The following is a 15,638-nucleotide window of genomic DNA, read 5'->3' as shown; positions in this document are numbered from 1 at the left end:
CGAATGGTGTGGTTATAGCTGTCTTTTTAATGTCAGTTTCATTAATTGGAATTTGGTGATATGCTCGTTGTAAGTCAATTTTGGAAAAAATTTTACAGTTAAATAAGTCATTGCATATATCGTGGATATGTGGCAAGGAATAACGATCAGGTACCGTCTGTGCGTTTAAGCTACGGTAATCGCCACAAGGGCGATAAGTACCATCGCTCTTCTTCACCATATGCAATGGAGAGGCCCACTCACTCTTGGAGGGTCTACAAATACCTTGAGCCACCATGTGATCGAACTCTTGCTTCGCCTGCCTCAGTAGTTCTGGGGACAGCCGACGAGTCTTACACATAACGGGTTTGCCACGGGTATCTATATGGTGGATTGTGTTGTGTTTATCCAGCCCTGCGTATGGTTTATTGATATCTACTAGTTGTGGATACTTCAATATGAGTGAGTGGTAAATGTTGGTTTTGTCTGTTAATGATATGGAACATGTTATGTTGTTGTTTGTGGAGATGTCAAATGCTCTGACTATCTTGCCGTTTGTATTGTCTACTAACCGTTTGTTCCTAACATCTACTAACAGGTGGAAGTTGTGGAGAAAATCTGCTCCTATAATAGGGCGTGTCGTATCCGCTATTATAAACTTCCATGTAAACATTTGTTTACATCCCAGATTCAGTGTTACCGTGGTAACTCCGAAATTCTGGATCGTAGTCCCGTTCGCTGCATAGAGAATTAGCTTAGACTTTTCTCCATGGCGTTTGTGTAAAGATCTAGGAATTAATGATATTTCCGATCCGGAGTCAACGAGGTATGACACACCGGTATCACGATCTTTAACAAAGAGACGTGTTGTGTTGGTTGAATCAGCCGCCTCCGCTATGATTCGACCATCTAGTTTTTTGAAGCTAGATGCGGTTTAAATTCACATGGTGTGACGCATTTCTTAGCTTGATCGCCAAATTTTGTGTGGAAGTAACAAAGAATAGTTTTCTTGTTATTTCCGTTGGCCCTATAGCTTGTTTTGTTGAAATTGTTGTTGTATTTGTTGTTATTGAAATTGTTACTGCTGTTACTTGTTGTGTGTTTGAATCTATTGTTATTGTTGTTGTGACTATGCTGTTTGTTGATTGTGTGAAATAAACTCTCTACCTTATGGGTTAGAGCTTGTACGGACTGTTCTAAACTACAAATGTTATTTTTATTGTTGGTACCTACTACCGCTACATTATCCTGTGTGTACACCTGTATTAGGCGATCTGCTATCGTCGCTTGCCTATCCCAGTCATCTTCGCTTATGGCTAAATGCGCTTGGATCGTCTTGGGCAGTTGTTGTATCCACAAGTATTGCAACGTCGTTTCGTCTATTTGTAAACCTATTGCTAGCGTCCGCATCTCTCTAAGTAGGCTGGATGGGTTTCGATCCCCAAGCTGTAAGGAAGAAAACAGTTTTTCTCTCCTTCTGTCCTGTGGACAGCCCATGCGTTGGATTATAGCTTCCTTCAGCCTCGTATATTTTGCTCGGTTCGGTTCCATGAGTAAAATATCTGAAACTTGTTCTATGTGCGTTTGTTCAAGTTTTGACACTAAGTGACTATAACGTGCGTCTTCTGAAACTATGTTTGCCAACTCGAATTGTGCTTCTATCTGTTTAAACCAAAGTTCGATGTTGTTCACCCATAGCTGTGGTAGTTTAACGCTAATCCTATCCGTGTGGAACATGTTGTTTGCTGTGTTGATATTTGTCAAGTCAGTGTTGTCCTTGTTAGCCATTGTTTACAGTTTAAAAATATTCGTTTAAAAAAAAATTCAGAAAAATGTATGTAATAATGATTACAGTATAAGTTAACGTATTGAAATAAAAGTATTCAATAATGAGTGTAGTTGTATTAAAAAGTTAAGTTTAAATTATTAGATTTAAATTTAAATTTAAATTTAAATTTCAAACAAAAATATTTATTTTTTAAATGTCAGAGTCACTATTTGTTATGTATGTACTGTGCAAGTTATAGAAAAGAAAATTAAAAACAGAAAATTTAAATAATTATTTTACCATACGGCGGAACACATTTTCCAACTATTAGGTATTTGTATTCTCCAAGCCTGAGTGGTCCCCTCAATATTAATATTCCTTTTGATTGTCCGTTGTACAATATATCAAGTTTAAAAATGTTTATGGTAAAACTTCAAATCTGTAACACATAATAACATGCATAGCCTAGGTTAAAAATATAAACATATATAGTACAGTCACACGATATAATGTATATAGAAAAAAAGTATGGATACTAATGTCCACGTACTAAGTTAAACATTCGTCGGCTTAGCCGCCCGAATATCTGTTTGTTTGATAGTTTCAAGTTGTTTACAAAAATAAAATTTTACAAATTGCAAGTATTGTGCACGACTGCGCCAGCTGAAAAATATTTCCGATAGATTTCGCTGGTAAAAAAAAAACTTACTCCCGCAGTGCGTTCACAAGGAGAAAACTTTCGGATGCCTACGTCACGCTTGTCTCGCCATATAATATTTGTCAAAAATAATTATGTTCCGGTACCCTGTAAGTACCTCTACTCAATCTGGCACCCTATGTAAATGTTCGTGTGAATTGTTTGTGTGTTCGACTCAAGAAAAATAAAAAAAAATAAAATTTATATGTGTTGTAGGAATGTATTACTCGGCGTGCGATTTTTGGTGAGCGAGTCGCTCGAACGTATTATATTATGTTTGTTTATAATAATTTTAGTTAAATTATGAATCACCTGTTTGAATTAATCCCGGCCGAGTAATATTGTTAAGAAATTAATCACAGTTTAATCAATTCACTAGTTACATTAATTACATTTACATTAGTTACCTTTACATTGAAGATTGTTACCGACAGAAAAATTCACTCGATTCGCTCGGTCTTTGAAAAATCTAATTCTATTATATATTATAATTATTATAATATAATTCTATTATACTAAATTAATTAACCTTACAATAAGTTAACCTTGAAATAGATTAACCTTGATTAATTACAAATAAATTAAAAGTGCAATCAAATTAAAAATGAAATTTTAAATTTTTCATGTACCGACCGAAAAAAAGTAATTGTTGTACAATTTTGTCAAGCGAAGATATTTCTGTCTGAAATTTTGCGCAATTTTTATGGAATTTGAATGGGGTCACCGTGATTGATTGTTTAATGTTGTGTTTTCGTGTTCAAACGTCGGGGTATACCACTTTTAGTCGTGTTGTTACCACCTTTATGTAGGCACCTAGTTGGTGGCCTAATTTTGTGATGTACAAAGTTATGTGGGTGCACAGAATGAGAGCAAGTAAAACAGGGTACTTACGTTTTACACAAAGATTTATTCACGAAACTAAACTACTGAAGCTAACACATTGAAAGAAGGATTCTAATAACTATATTAGGCAAAATAAAATGAAGTTGGTAAATCTAAATTGGCGGTAATTTTGTGCCTCGAAGACGCGTGCGGTGAGGTCGGAATCCGGTAGTTTTCTCTGGCCGGTTTGGCCCGTTCGTACGCTCTACGTCGGCGTTCGGCAATGTTCGGCTCGTGCCGTCGTTGTCGACCCGCCACAATATTATTTAACTTAATTTTTTGGGCAACTGGCCCTTGGCGGTCAAAAGAAAACTGAGCCACTTTAACAAAGTTTAGAGAAAAAAAAAATTGTTGACTAGTTAATAAAAATACTTATTTCCGTCGTAGAACTGACACGTTTTAAAAAAAAAGAATAACCTGCTTACTTCTATTTTAGAGACTTGTCATCAGGTAGGAAAGAGAGAAATGTTTTGTTCTCTGCAATCTTTTTCGTTGTACGGTAAGTGTACGTATATAATTTATAAATCCTGATAATTAATAAACAGTTTGATGTTAATTAGATATAAATTAATATTAGGACATTCATATATTATGTTTGTGCTGTTTTAAAACCAAATAAAAAATAAATAAAAGAGTTTAAAAAAAACGTCTGTTGCAGCGCGTATTATAACGGTGTATCAATATTTTTTGTGTTGATTGTTATTTCCTTACTCTATATATAAATATATACAATATGCTTTTATTACTTTTCCTCCCGCAGCTATCATTATACTGAGTAAACTATTCGTCAAAAATACGCCAATTATAGCATATTTTTATATTCTCACGATGATCAGCCAGTTTAATAATGCATTACCTTCACATCCTGGGCACACTCGCGCACCGCGGCTTTCACTCGATTAGCGAACACGTCGAGCCAATGGAATATATAAAAAAAACAACAATAAGCGGACGTTTTGCTTTGCAGTCACGTCGCATTCTCGGAGCGCTGACATGTATCCAGTTCAGCGCTAGGCCAATTTTAGTATTCGCCATCAAATTGCGAGTGACTTATAACCTACTTACGTGAATTCGTTTTAATCTAGAATTTGTGTTTTGATATCTGAAAGAACGTTTTTGAAATCATATAACCAAATGTACTTGTACGATCATTACAAGTTTCTATCACCAGAATCTTTCATTCTTAACCAACTTCTTCTTTTTTTCTTTAGCCTTCTGTCCTCCACTGCTAGATATAGGCCTCTTTCATATCCTTCCCTTTTTCTCGGTCGGTTGCTGCTTGCAACCAATTTTTACCGCCTACGGCAGCTATGTTTTCGGACCATCTTTTTTTAGGTCTTCAGAAGCTTTGCTTATTCTCCCAAGGTCTCCATCTTAAAATTTTATAAACCATCTTGTAGGGTCTTGTCTCGCAGCATGTCCTGCCCATGGCCACTTCAGTCCTGCTACGCGATCCATGATATCCGTTATTCTGGTGCTGCTACTAATTTCTTGATTTTTTATTTTATCTCTTAGGCTTATACCGAGCATGGATCTTTCCATGGATCGCCGTGTGCATTTGACCTTTTCTACATTTCTTTGTGTGTGGGCCATGGTCTCTTATGCATATTATGCAATCGCTGGCAGTATACATGATTCATATGTCTTCCTTTTCAGACAAATCGGAATCTCTTTATTTTCAAGTATGTGCCTAAGTTTTCCAAAAGCTGCCCAACTCATTCCTATTTGTCTTGGCAAGTTCCGCCATTTGATTTTCTTTGCCCAGTTTTATCTTATATCCAAGATATATATATTCTTCGAGGTCATCTTATTTTCTGGACTTATAATTTTTATTTTTGTAATATTCATATTCAGACCAATTTTACTAGAAGCCTCATGGAATTCGTCAATCGTTCATCAATGCCTAACCATATTTTATCAATGTTAACATACCAACATGTAGAACTAGACAAAATACTCTATATTATTGTCACCCTTCTCAAACCAACTATATTTGTCACTCACCGCGTATACGCAAACTAGGAGATAAATGTACCTCTCATATCGACATTTTTAACTCGAGTCTCTGTGAATTAAAATCATCTCTTTGTAAATATTTAATGATGTTGTATAGTAACGATTAACGACTAATTTGCAAAAACTACTTATGGTCTAATGATCTGCTGTTAACTAATTTTACATTAATAATAAACCGACTTTTTTATATCTTTTGCATGCTGACATACATAAATTTATATACAGGGTGTTCTTTAAATCCTGTCACATCCGAAACCACGATGATCAGTATGGGCGAGAAGACACATTAGCATATTTAAAAAAATACTTAGAACAAAAAAAAAAATTTAAACAAACAAACGGTTGCTTACTTCTGCAGGGGAGAAGTGGGGGGAGCGCGGCGTAGTGTCAGACTTCCCCCTTCCCCCTCCTCGTGTCATCCCTGCAGAAGTAAGCAACCATTTGCTTTTTTGATATTTTATTTTTTAAAATTTTATTCGTTTTAAAAAAATATTTTAATGTGCCAATATGTCTTCTTGCTCAAACTGATCATCGTGGTTTCGGATGTGACTAGGTTTAAAGAACACTCTGTATGTTTTTCTTGTTATTTTTATATATCCATGTTTTAATGTAGTTTTTTTTTGTATAACTGAACGCATTAAAGTGTTATATTTTATATGGCAAAAAGCACTTGTGTCGTATAATAAATAAATAAAAATATTAAAGACTTAATAATGCCAGTACTCGAGTGAGGGTATCACAAGAGCCCTTGCTAGAACAAACACCTTGCTAGAATAAACCTTTCCCAAACTTCTAGGTGAAGGTTCTGCAGTGCAAGTGAGGAAACACCTCTACAGATTCTATGTGAATGTGATGCTTTACATCATAAAAGGAGCCTCATCCTCGGGGAACCACTGGTCAAACCTGAGGATGTTAAGGACCTCACCGCCTACCTAACAGCCCGATACTTTACGGATCTGGGCTTGGAAGGGGAGATTAAGCGAAATGAGAACTCTCGCCTTCCACACACTAGCCGGGCTCTCTATAGACCGGGGTTTGGAGGGCGCGAACTATTCACGGAGACCCGTCAGAATAGATCTTCACAGTTCACCGTGACGTCAGGAGCTTGCACAGCACTGACCCCCATCTCTAAGAATAAGACAATATTTTGAGTTTGTCCAAATTTTTGTAGACGAAAACTTCATTCAACCCCTTTGGGAGTTATTGACACGAATACACCACAACAGAGATAAAGAACATTTTATAGAAGGGAATACATAAGTCATTTACAGGGCTTATGACCTGACATTGGCTGGTTTAATTTTCATTTAATTTTCAGCTCTTTAACTTCACTAAGATCAACAGATGGAATAATTGAAGAAAAAAGATGTTCAAACATAGACGAAATGGTAAATGTTACACAGTGTAAAGTGGCCATTTAAACCAGCCAATGACTGGTCACAAACACTGTAAATGCTTAGACTTCTATATTCGCTTTTATAACATTTTATTCATCTCTGTTGTAATGCATTATTGTGTAACTTCCAAGGGGGTTGAATCCAGTTCTTGTCTACAAACATTTGGACGCATTCAAAGTATTGTTAAATCAATATTTCCCTGTTAATACTTTACGAATTATTTATTTATCTCTCTCTGAATCAATTATACGATACGCCTTAACTTCCTGGGGGTTATCAAGTGAAACTAATATTAATTTTATTTAAACCTTGCAAAATTCTATGATCAAATTGCTACTACATAAAGATGTATACCGCCAGAGACACAATATTTCAATATCATTAATGTATAAAACTGTAAATAAATTATCTGTTAGGGCTCTACTTTGGTACAAATTAATTTGTCAGCATGCGTCACACTCCGAGTATAAACTCAAGTTGGTACATGATTACAACACCAGGTTTACTAGTATGGAAGGGCTAGCCGTTCCTAGATACTGCAATAAATATGGCAAAAGGACACTGCAATACAGTATACCTAAAATATTTAACATGTTACCAAATAACATTAAAAATACTGAGTGAAATACAGGAGTGCGACGTTTGCTTAAATTATGGTTATTAGAAAAAAGTTTTTTGTATTAGTGATAGTTTTTAATTTTTCATAATGTAATCTGTATTTTTTTTTCAAGCAAAATTATTGTTAATGTAGGTTAAGTGTAAATAATCGATGTAATTTAAAAGAACCTGCTGACGAGTTGTATGTATGCAACTCAGCAGGACTTTAATTTAAGACTATTTTGTAAATATTTTTGAAAAATAAACAAAAAAAATAAATAAAAAAAATCAAATATTTAGAGCAAATTTCGCAATTAGTATCGTGTCTAACATAATAACCATATTAAAATTTCAATGTGCGATCAAGGGGCCTGTTGATTTCTCGAAACGTTAATAAGGTTATACCTACGTGCCAGAAATTATATTACCATTACGAGAAAAGTCGAGAACGGAGCGAGTTAACGCATGCATAATTATATCGACCGTTTTCGATATACGCATCGACAAACTGTTATGCCGACACGACTCAAATTCTAGGATGTTTTTTTTATTTCATATGCTATCAAAAAAATATTTGAATAAATTATAAAATATAATTTCTCTTATAATTATTATTATTATTTTATGTAATATTTTTTCAATACAAAAGACCGAGGCTAATTTTAAAATCAAAAAGATCAAACCCTTATCCGCACGCGATAGTCCATAGTGCACTGCAAGATTAAATAAAATGCAGCGTGTCTCATTTGTTACATTAAGGAAAGGCGATCAGTATTACGCTTCAGATGCCAAGTCCAAGGACAGCGAAATACTTCGGTGTAAGCCACCTAAAAAACAAATATTTCATGCCGACCTTTCCAGGATTCGACCCGATGACCACAAGCATCGTAGGCAATCGACTCCACTCGATTTCCTTTTTTAAGATTCTGATTATATTACACACTGAACTGTATTCTGAATCTGCCCGGACACAGATCAATTAAAACAAAGCAATATTTTAAAAACTAAATAAGTGATCTCTCGTTAACTCCCCGCTGTACTTGGGCTTTAAGACAAATAGAATTATAACCGCCAAGTCTTGTATTCACTCATCGGATTTTTTGTAGAACATTACATATCAATTAAAAGGGCGATTTTCGCACATTTTAAGCGTGGCGTATTGACAATGAATGATTATAATTTCTGTTTCAGTTGAAGGCAAAATAAAACAATTAATATCTGAAGCACTAACATTGCGGTAATTCGTACTAGTAATGTTAATAATTTTTAAAAATAAGCGGAAAAGAAAAATATTTAACGCCAATGCAAATGAAGGGTACACAGAAAAATCGAACGAATTTTACGGGAGAGCAAAAAGAAGAATAAAAACATTATTTATGGGACACTGGGTTCATGCATTTAATCAAATGGGTTTTCAATTAACGCATAATGGCACTGTTAAAACTAATTATTGAAGTCGTAATAAAACTTTCTTTTTCGTGCAATTTTTTCTCTGTTTTGGATGTGTTTTATTATTATCTTATCTCTTTCTAAAATTGATTTATCAAATATTTCTGTGAACCATATATTATATTATTATCATATATATACTTACTGTCAACTAATTTTTATTATTTGTTTTTAACATCAATTTGTTAATACCATTTTTTATACATATATATATATATATATGTTGTCTAAATTATTTACCATTTGCTTTTTAATTCTAACATTTTTCTTATATCCGTATACTTAAAAAAAAAAAAAATATGTAGTTTCACTTTTAATTTTACAATTTTATTGTTTCTACGTGTACACGAAAAAAATGTTGTTTATTTTTAAAATTATTACTTGCTATATTTGTACTTACCTGTATAATTTTTGTAAATGCCCCTTGGGCGTATTGTAAAATTAAATTAAATAAATAAAAAATTATAATAAAAAAAATAACTATAAAAAAAACAGACAAAAACGATCTCGTTGCAGCAATCGGCGCAGATTCAATCGTTTTTCGCCAGCCGTGACCCCATATTTATAGACAAGGAAGGGGCCACATTCTGTTAATTTGAAATATTCCATTATATTAAAAGAAGAGAAAAAAATAACATTGATATCTCGAAAATCGAAAAAATGCCATGCAACCCTTCAAATGTAATCTTTTTTTAGGGCAATTTAAACACAATTTGTTAGATAAACCAAAATTTATTTTTAATAAGGATAGTATCATAGGACTAAGAACGGTTGAAATGCGTAGATTTTCCGATAACTTCGCATAATTTTATGTATAACGAACAATGTTCAATGCGCAACGACTACCTGTCGAAATAAAAAAAAAAAAAACAATTTAATGGGTTAATGCGTTACCTTAGTTTCCGGATTCTTCGCTGTCGGTAGCCGCCTCTCCGCGGGTATTGGAACACTCGACGATTTATCGTCACCTTTGTGCACGCAATATCCACCACCATCTTCCCCCGACGCTGCCTTGACTCCGCCGGACGCCATATCCGGTATCAGGTCTGGTTTGTTACCAGACTGCTTTTTCTTATCCGCGTTGTTCTCGCTCCCGATCTTCGCAGCGTCATCTTCAAGATCGAAGGAAAACTTGGCCTCAGATACTGGAGATTTATCCAAGAGCGGTTCGCTCTCGTTCGACACATGGCCAGAATCGTCGCTGCAATCCGAATGCCCGTCGTCATTTTTGTCATCGGGTCTCGGAATTGATTTTACGTCTTCGATACCTCTTACAGTCTTTTTAGCTGTTTCTACCTTAATTTCCGCTGTTTTTATTTGTCTTTTAGGCCCAACATTTCCGTTGTTATGAAGAGCGACGTTGGCGACGCGGGCCGCATTTTTAACAGGTTTTAAAATCTTGCAGTTCTGGAGTTGTATTGGTTCCGCGCGCGTCTCCTTCGCACTGTGCATTTCTATTTTGCTGATGATGCTTTTGACCGGAGAAAGAGAAGTAACTTCGATTGCAGATTCTCTATTGAAAGTTCTTCTCTCGTTAGAAAGTACCCCGTCTTGATTTAATTTCTTTTGTTGTATTTTTGCCCGCACTTTGTGAATTTCATTAAGCTCGTTAGAGTTGCCGCGAACTAAATTTACATTGCGAGAGGTGATTTTTGACTTTGGATCTGGTTTGTCAGTTTTCTTCGCGAGTGGCTTAAGGATATTCTCTTCCGGCACATTCTTCACTTTAGCACTTCCGCCATCCTCGAAGCGATCTACGGGATTTAGACCACCGGGAGTGGAAGAGTAGAGAGCCCTCGTCGAGGAAACTTTGCACTGGGATATTTGACCTCTGACTACCGGTATCTTACTGGAAGATCCGCTGAGAGAGTAACTAGATTTAGTTTTGGAGAGAGGTTTGATCGCGGGAGACGCCTTATTCAATTCGCAAACACTTCTCGCTTTGTGCACCTTCGACCTGGATATATCTATACTGTCGCTAGTCTTAGACTTGACGAGCGAGGTCGGCTTGGCGGTGCCGATGCATTGCCGAGACGACTTTTGCTTTTTGTTTGGATCACTCGATCTCCGCTCGGGTTTCTTGATTCTCGCCTTATTAGGCACGGGTGGCGTGGAAGGATTCGATAAAGTTTTCTGTAGAATTCTCGACTTAACATCGAGCTTACTGGAGTTGTCCGATTTCATCGAATTTTCCCCCACAGCGTCGACTTTATCAGCCTTTCCCGATATGGTGTATGTGTTATATTTGCTGCTAGTTTTGGATGCCAAAGCGCACGCGGGAAATGGCGAGAAGGTGGGGATTTTAGAATTAAGTTGCATTCCCTCCATGTCATTCAAATTCCACAAACTTTTCGTTTTATCCAGGGGCCGGGGTTCCGACGGACTATCGTCTCCACTTCCGTCTCTGAGTGACCGAAAGTCACAGTTGGAATTTTTCAGAATGCATCGAGACTCGATGATGCTACAGGTTTTCGCCTTTTGCAATTTGTGAGGGATGAACGGAAGACTGTTCGCGGGCGACCCGGAAAACTCCGATAGTATTTTGTCGAATGTTTCCAACGCTTTGGATAATTTGGCGTCACTTTCGGAGGAGAGAGAACTGTCTGCGGCGGCGATCGTCTCTCGATTGCCTTCCACTTTGATAACTAGAACATTTTTCCCAACGGAGCGGTCCAAACTGATGGTGTTACGCGAGACTTTCTTTTCTGGGAAAATAGTTGCTTCATTATTGTTTTTAATTTCAATATTCTCATAAATGTGTTTGTCGTAATCTTTATCCGTCTTAGCGATCTTGCCGGCTCGTTCCTCGGCAGCCACTCGCACCACGCTGATGTGAGAAAGAAACTTCTGAACGGCGCTCTGGTTTAGTTTGATGGTCAGACCTCCGTCATCGCTACTCTCGAATGGGTTTTCCACTTTCTTCTTCAGGGAAGAGAATCCCCGAGACTTCTTGTTCGCGGCGGGTTCCTGGTTAATGCTGAAGTTTTTGTAGAATTTCTGCATACCACTGAGGGAAGCTTTCTTCGAAGTCTTCGGACTCGGCGCAAGCAGAGGAACGCTTTGCGATACTTCTCGGGGCATGTTCTTAACTTAAAAACTTCACTCGAACAACTCGCGGATCACATTTTTTAGTTTATATTTAACCGAAAACTGGTACTTTCGTTCAACTGTCACTCATCTAAATTTAAAAGTTTTAAAATATTAGGTAGGCCAATCGTGTCGGAAAGTATAGTATTGCGATAACATTTAGAGACATGTATTTCTCATGCAGAATTTGTCGTAAAAAAATTAATAATAAAAAATTTTGATGCCTGAATCCGACTGAATTTTCGGAATTGGATGGACATCAAAAGGCATTCACGAATAATTGACCAATTAATAATTATTGTGATACATTATTTTGAATCGAGTTGAAAGAAGAAAGCGCCGTGTACAATAAACAAAAGATGCTTAAATAAGGCTCTGTAAGACCCAAATATTAAGAGGTGAGTAAAGAAGCGAGAAAGATTTAGGATATAATTATTTTGTTGTATAATTTATCGTATATTTGAGATATTTAATAAAACAAACGTTAGTTAAATATGTTTTTCTACGGAAATTAGTCATCAATCATAAAATCCTAATATAAGGTTGTATTTGTTGAGGAGGAGCTGCCAAGACTATTCTTGATCCCTTGGTTAAGGTACATAAATCAATATTGAGGATAATATTGCGAAAACCGTACAATCATCCGAGTGAAGGCCTTTTCAAATCCTTAGACGTCCTTGGCTTAAGGCAAATCTACATAAGGAAAGTAATACTTGACATCCACAAAAATAGGAGCACTCAGGTGATTGTGAGTCATGCGCACTCAACCAGGAGTACAGTAAGAAACGATTTGGTGATTCCAATAGCACGTACAGCGGTATTCCAAAAATCATTTCTATATAACGGACCTAAACTATACAACCTGATACCGTCATTTTGGAAATCTGATAAACCATCAGTTTTGAAAAGAAATTTAAAAATTTGGTTGACAGACATCGGAAGTAAGGAATCGGAGAATTTATTGAAGATAGGAATCTAAATATTATGCTATTCCATTGAATCAAATATAAATTTATTGTATTTTCGCATGCGCATATATATTGTGTATGAACGTGTGTATATATATGTATATGTATGTATATGTGTGTATATATGTATGTATGTGTATATGTATGTATGAATTATGTATGCTTTATATTTATATATTTAATTGTATTTTTACATTTAATGTAAACTGTAATTTTTGTTTCTTTTCTTCTCTTTTGGGCTATAACTGTTTTTTTTATTTCTTCAATATTGTTTTTATTTATCGGAAACATTTTCGAAAACCATATTTGCCGCAACAAATCGGTTTCTTAGAACAGGCATTTGCCCATATAGGAACCGATTGCAACATTAGGCGCATTAATATTTCTGGCTTGCCGACCCTTCATATACTGAGCCTACTCCTAGTACAAGCAGAATTTGCCAGAGTGTTTTTGTGCCATTTTTGTAACATTGTATGTATAAACTAATAAATTAATAAATGAAAAAAGGATGATCACGTATTCTTCTTTTTTTTATAGCTCCCACAATTCAATTCGTAGTATTAATAATAAGAATAGTAATAATAATCATGGTTTGTTAACAAAAATTACAATTACTTTATCTACCAAATACACACTTAGGATTTAAATAATAAAGTGGAGACCGTGGGCAAACAAAAGAAGTGTTGGAAGGCCACAGAAAAGATGGGTCGACGACATTGCCTCTATTGCCGGTAAAACGTGGACGATGAAAGCGGGTGATAGGAAGGAATGGAGACGTTTGGAAGAGGCCTTTATCCAGCAGTGGAGAGAATAAGGCTGCAGAAGAATGTGTAGAACGGGGACTCCCATCTTAACGAATATATTATCATCCAGTGAATTAGATCATAATTTTCACGCTTCATATTGTAGAATTTATAATAACGAGCTGCTTACATTTAATTAGAATAATCCATATAAAAATATTGCCTTATAATGTTTGTGAAGCAGGAATGAAATAATTGAATATCTAATTAAAAAGTGAAATTACAGTGTTCAAATTATCCGGAATAATACGCAGACTGGAAATACATCGCTATGATTGACGACTGCGGTGATTTTTTAAATCATTTCGAATTAACAAGACAGTTGTCATTAATTAAATTAAATCTGGACAGGAGACGTTTACTTTCGGATCTGAGCCCACGCAGGGCAGGCGGAGAAAGTAGATGGCATAATTTAATAACATTCTAATTATTTTTAATGTTTGACGCACTATCTTTGTCGAACATTATTATTCAATATATAACAACGAAATAACTTTATTTTTTCATGTGTATGACTTTATTTTTTTAATCATTTAAAAACCAACTAGTTATGACAAAACACTACGTCTTCTTCAGGGTTAATTACAAACTAACATAATATATCACGGTACCACAACCCGGTTCAAATACGTGTAACGTAAAAACAAACACAATCAATGTAAATGACAAAAATTCAAAGAAAATTTAAAGAAATTATTTGAACCCGAGTAAAAAAAGATTGTTTTTCTTTTGATTTCGTAAATATTTTTTCTTATGTACATTCGAAATCATACACGGTTTTTCCGGGCCAGACCGCGAAACTTCAGTGGAACATTGCCCATGGTAAGCTTGAAAAAAAATCCTTATAAATTTTTTCCAAAAACTAATTTTTAAAGATTTTTTTTTTTTTCATCATAAAATGGAGTAAATCCTTTATTTCTCAGACTAGCAATCCCTCCACAAACCCTTACCCCCCTCCTACCCAGCTGCTTCCTTTGTCCGCGTATAGTGCGTATCGCTTCGTTGGTCAAATACGTTTTTATCTCATTTTTTTTTGTAGGGGAGAGGTAGGGGTTTGCAGGAGGGATGCTAGTCCGAGAAATAAAAGACTTACTTCATTTAGAGATTATAATAGTATATATATAAAAATGAGTTTTTGGAAAAAATAATGGGATTTTTTTTAAAGCTTACCATGAGTAATGTTCCTCTGAAGTTTCGCGGTCTGGCCCGGAAAAACCGTGTATAACTTCAAATTACTAAATAACTATTACAGTGTAAGTCACTCTCCAAGCACAAGGAGCTAGTCTCTTTTTTGGAATGTTACATTTAAAACACTAACCAAATATATAAAAGTAGATTGTAATAGAAAAAAAATTGTTTGTGTAGTGTGTATATCAATAAGTAAAAAAAATATATATCTTACCGAGTGGAAAATTTTCTTTCGAATGACGAACCTTTACCATTTTATCTTACTTTTGGTGCTCATTTTTAAATTTGAAAATAACGGACTCAACACCAATATTTGGAATATAATTATTAGGTAATTCAAAAGTATTTCGGTATGATATAATTATCATAAATATTTACTATACATTGTTATGTTTTATCGACGCGATAAAAACAATCGTGCCGGTTACCTGTGTGAGCTAATAATATCAAATGTGGAATCATATAATTACAAATGTTGAATCAAATTGGAAATGTTCCCAATTCGGAACAAGGCGGAACACAAGAATGAGCCTTATATCATATAATATTCATTCTGCGCGGCCAATTATTTATTATTGCTAATACGAACTTACATTATATCTAATAATGCAATTACCGTTGCAAACATTTTTTATTGCGATCCTTTCACCGGACAAGCACTGTCCAAATAGTAACCAGCTATTCGTGAAGACCTCAAAAAATGGCGTTGCTCATTTTGTAATTGTTATTTTTTCAACATTTTATTATTTTAATTTTAAAGAAAATGTTGAAAATTTTCTTCGTGGAAAATGACGTAACAAAAAATAA

The 15,638-nt window shown here is 35.2% G+C and overlaps 1 protein-coding gene and 1 long non-coding RNA gene across 4 annotated transcripts in view; one reads left to right on the top strand and one right to left on the bottom strand.

Annotated features, from left to right (window-relative positions):
- Mhcl (Myosin heavy chain-like) overlaps positions 1 to 15,638 on the bottom strand; it is a 353,455-nt gene that overhangs the window by 75,636 nt on the left and 262,181 nt on the right. For 2 of the 3 annotated variants that reach the window (XM_088229617.1, XM_088229618.1), the window contains exon 2: positions 9,680 to 11,963. The exons of the other annotated variant lie outside the window; for it this stretch is intronic. In XM_088229617.1, coding sequence (XP_088085743.1) covers positions 9,680 to 11,866 — 2,187 coding nt within the window. In that variant the 5' untranslated portion in view covers positions 11,867 to 11,963. The remainder of the gene's footprint in view (positions 1 to 9,679; positions 11,964 to 15,638) is intronic. 3 annotated transcript variants of the gene reach the window in all.
- On the top strand, positions 10,346 to 15,231 carry LOC148279649 (uncharacterized). Its single transcript, XR_015822819.1, has 2 exons — positions 10,346 to 12,414; positions 13,348 to 15,231. It is a non-coding gene; the product is annotated as an uncharacterized LOC148279649 (long non-coding RNA).

Source organism: Micrasema longulum, unplaced genomic scaffold, assembly GCF_059751315.1.
Source record: "Micrasema longulum isolate JH-2025_06_02 unplaced genomic scaffold, ASM5975131v1 h1tg000688l, whole genome shotgun sequence".
Classification (NCBI taxonomy): Eukaryota; Metazoa; Arthropoda; class Insecta; order Trichoptera; family Brachycentridae; genus Micrasema; species Micrasema longulum.
The sequence above is the reverse complement of the archived record's forward strand: the minus strand, read 5'-3'. Positions and strand labels throughout refer to the sequence as shown.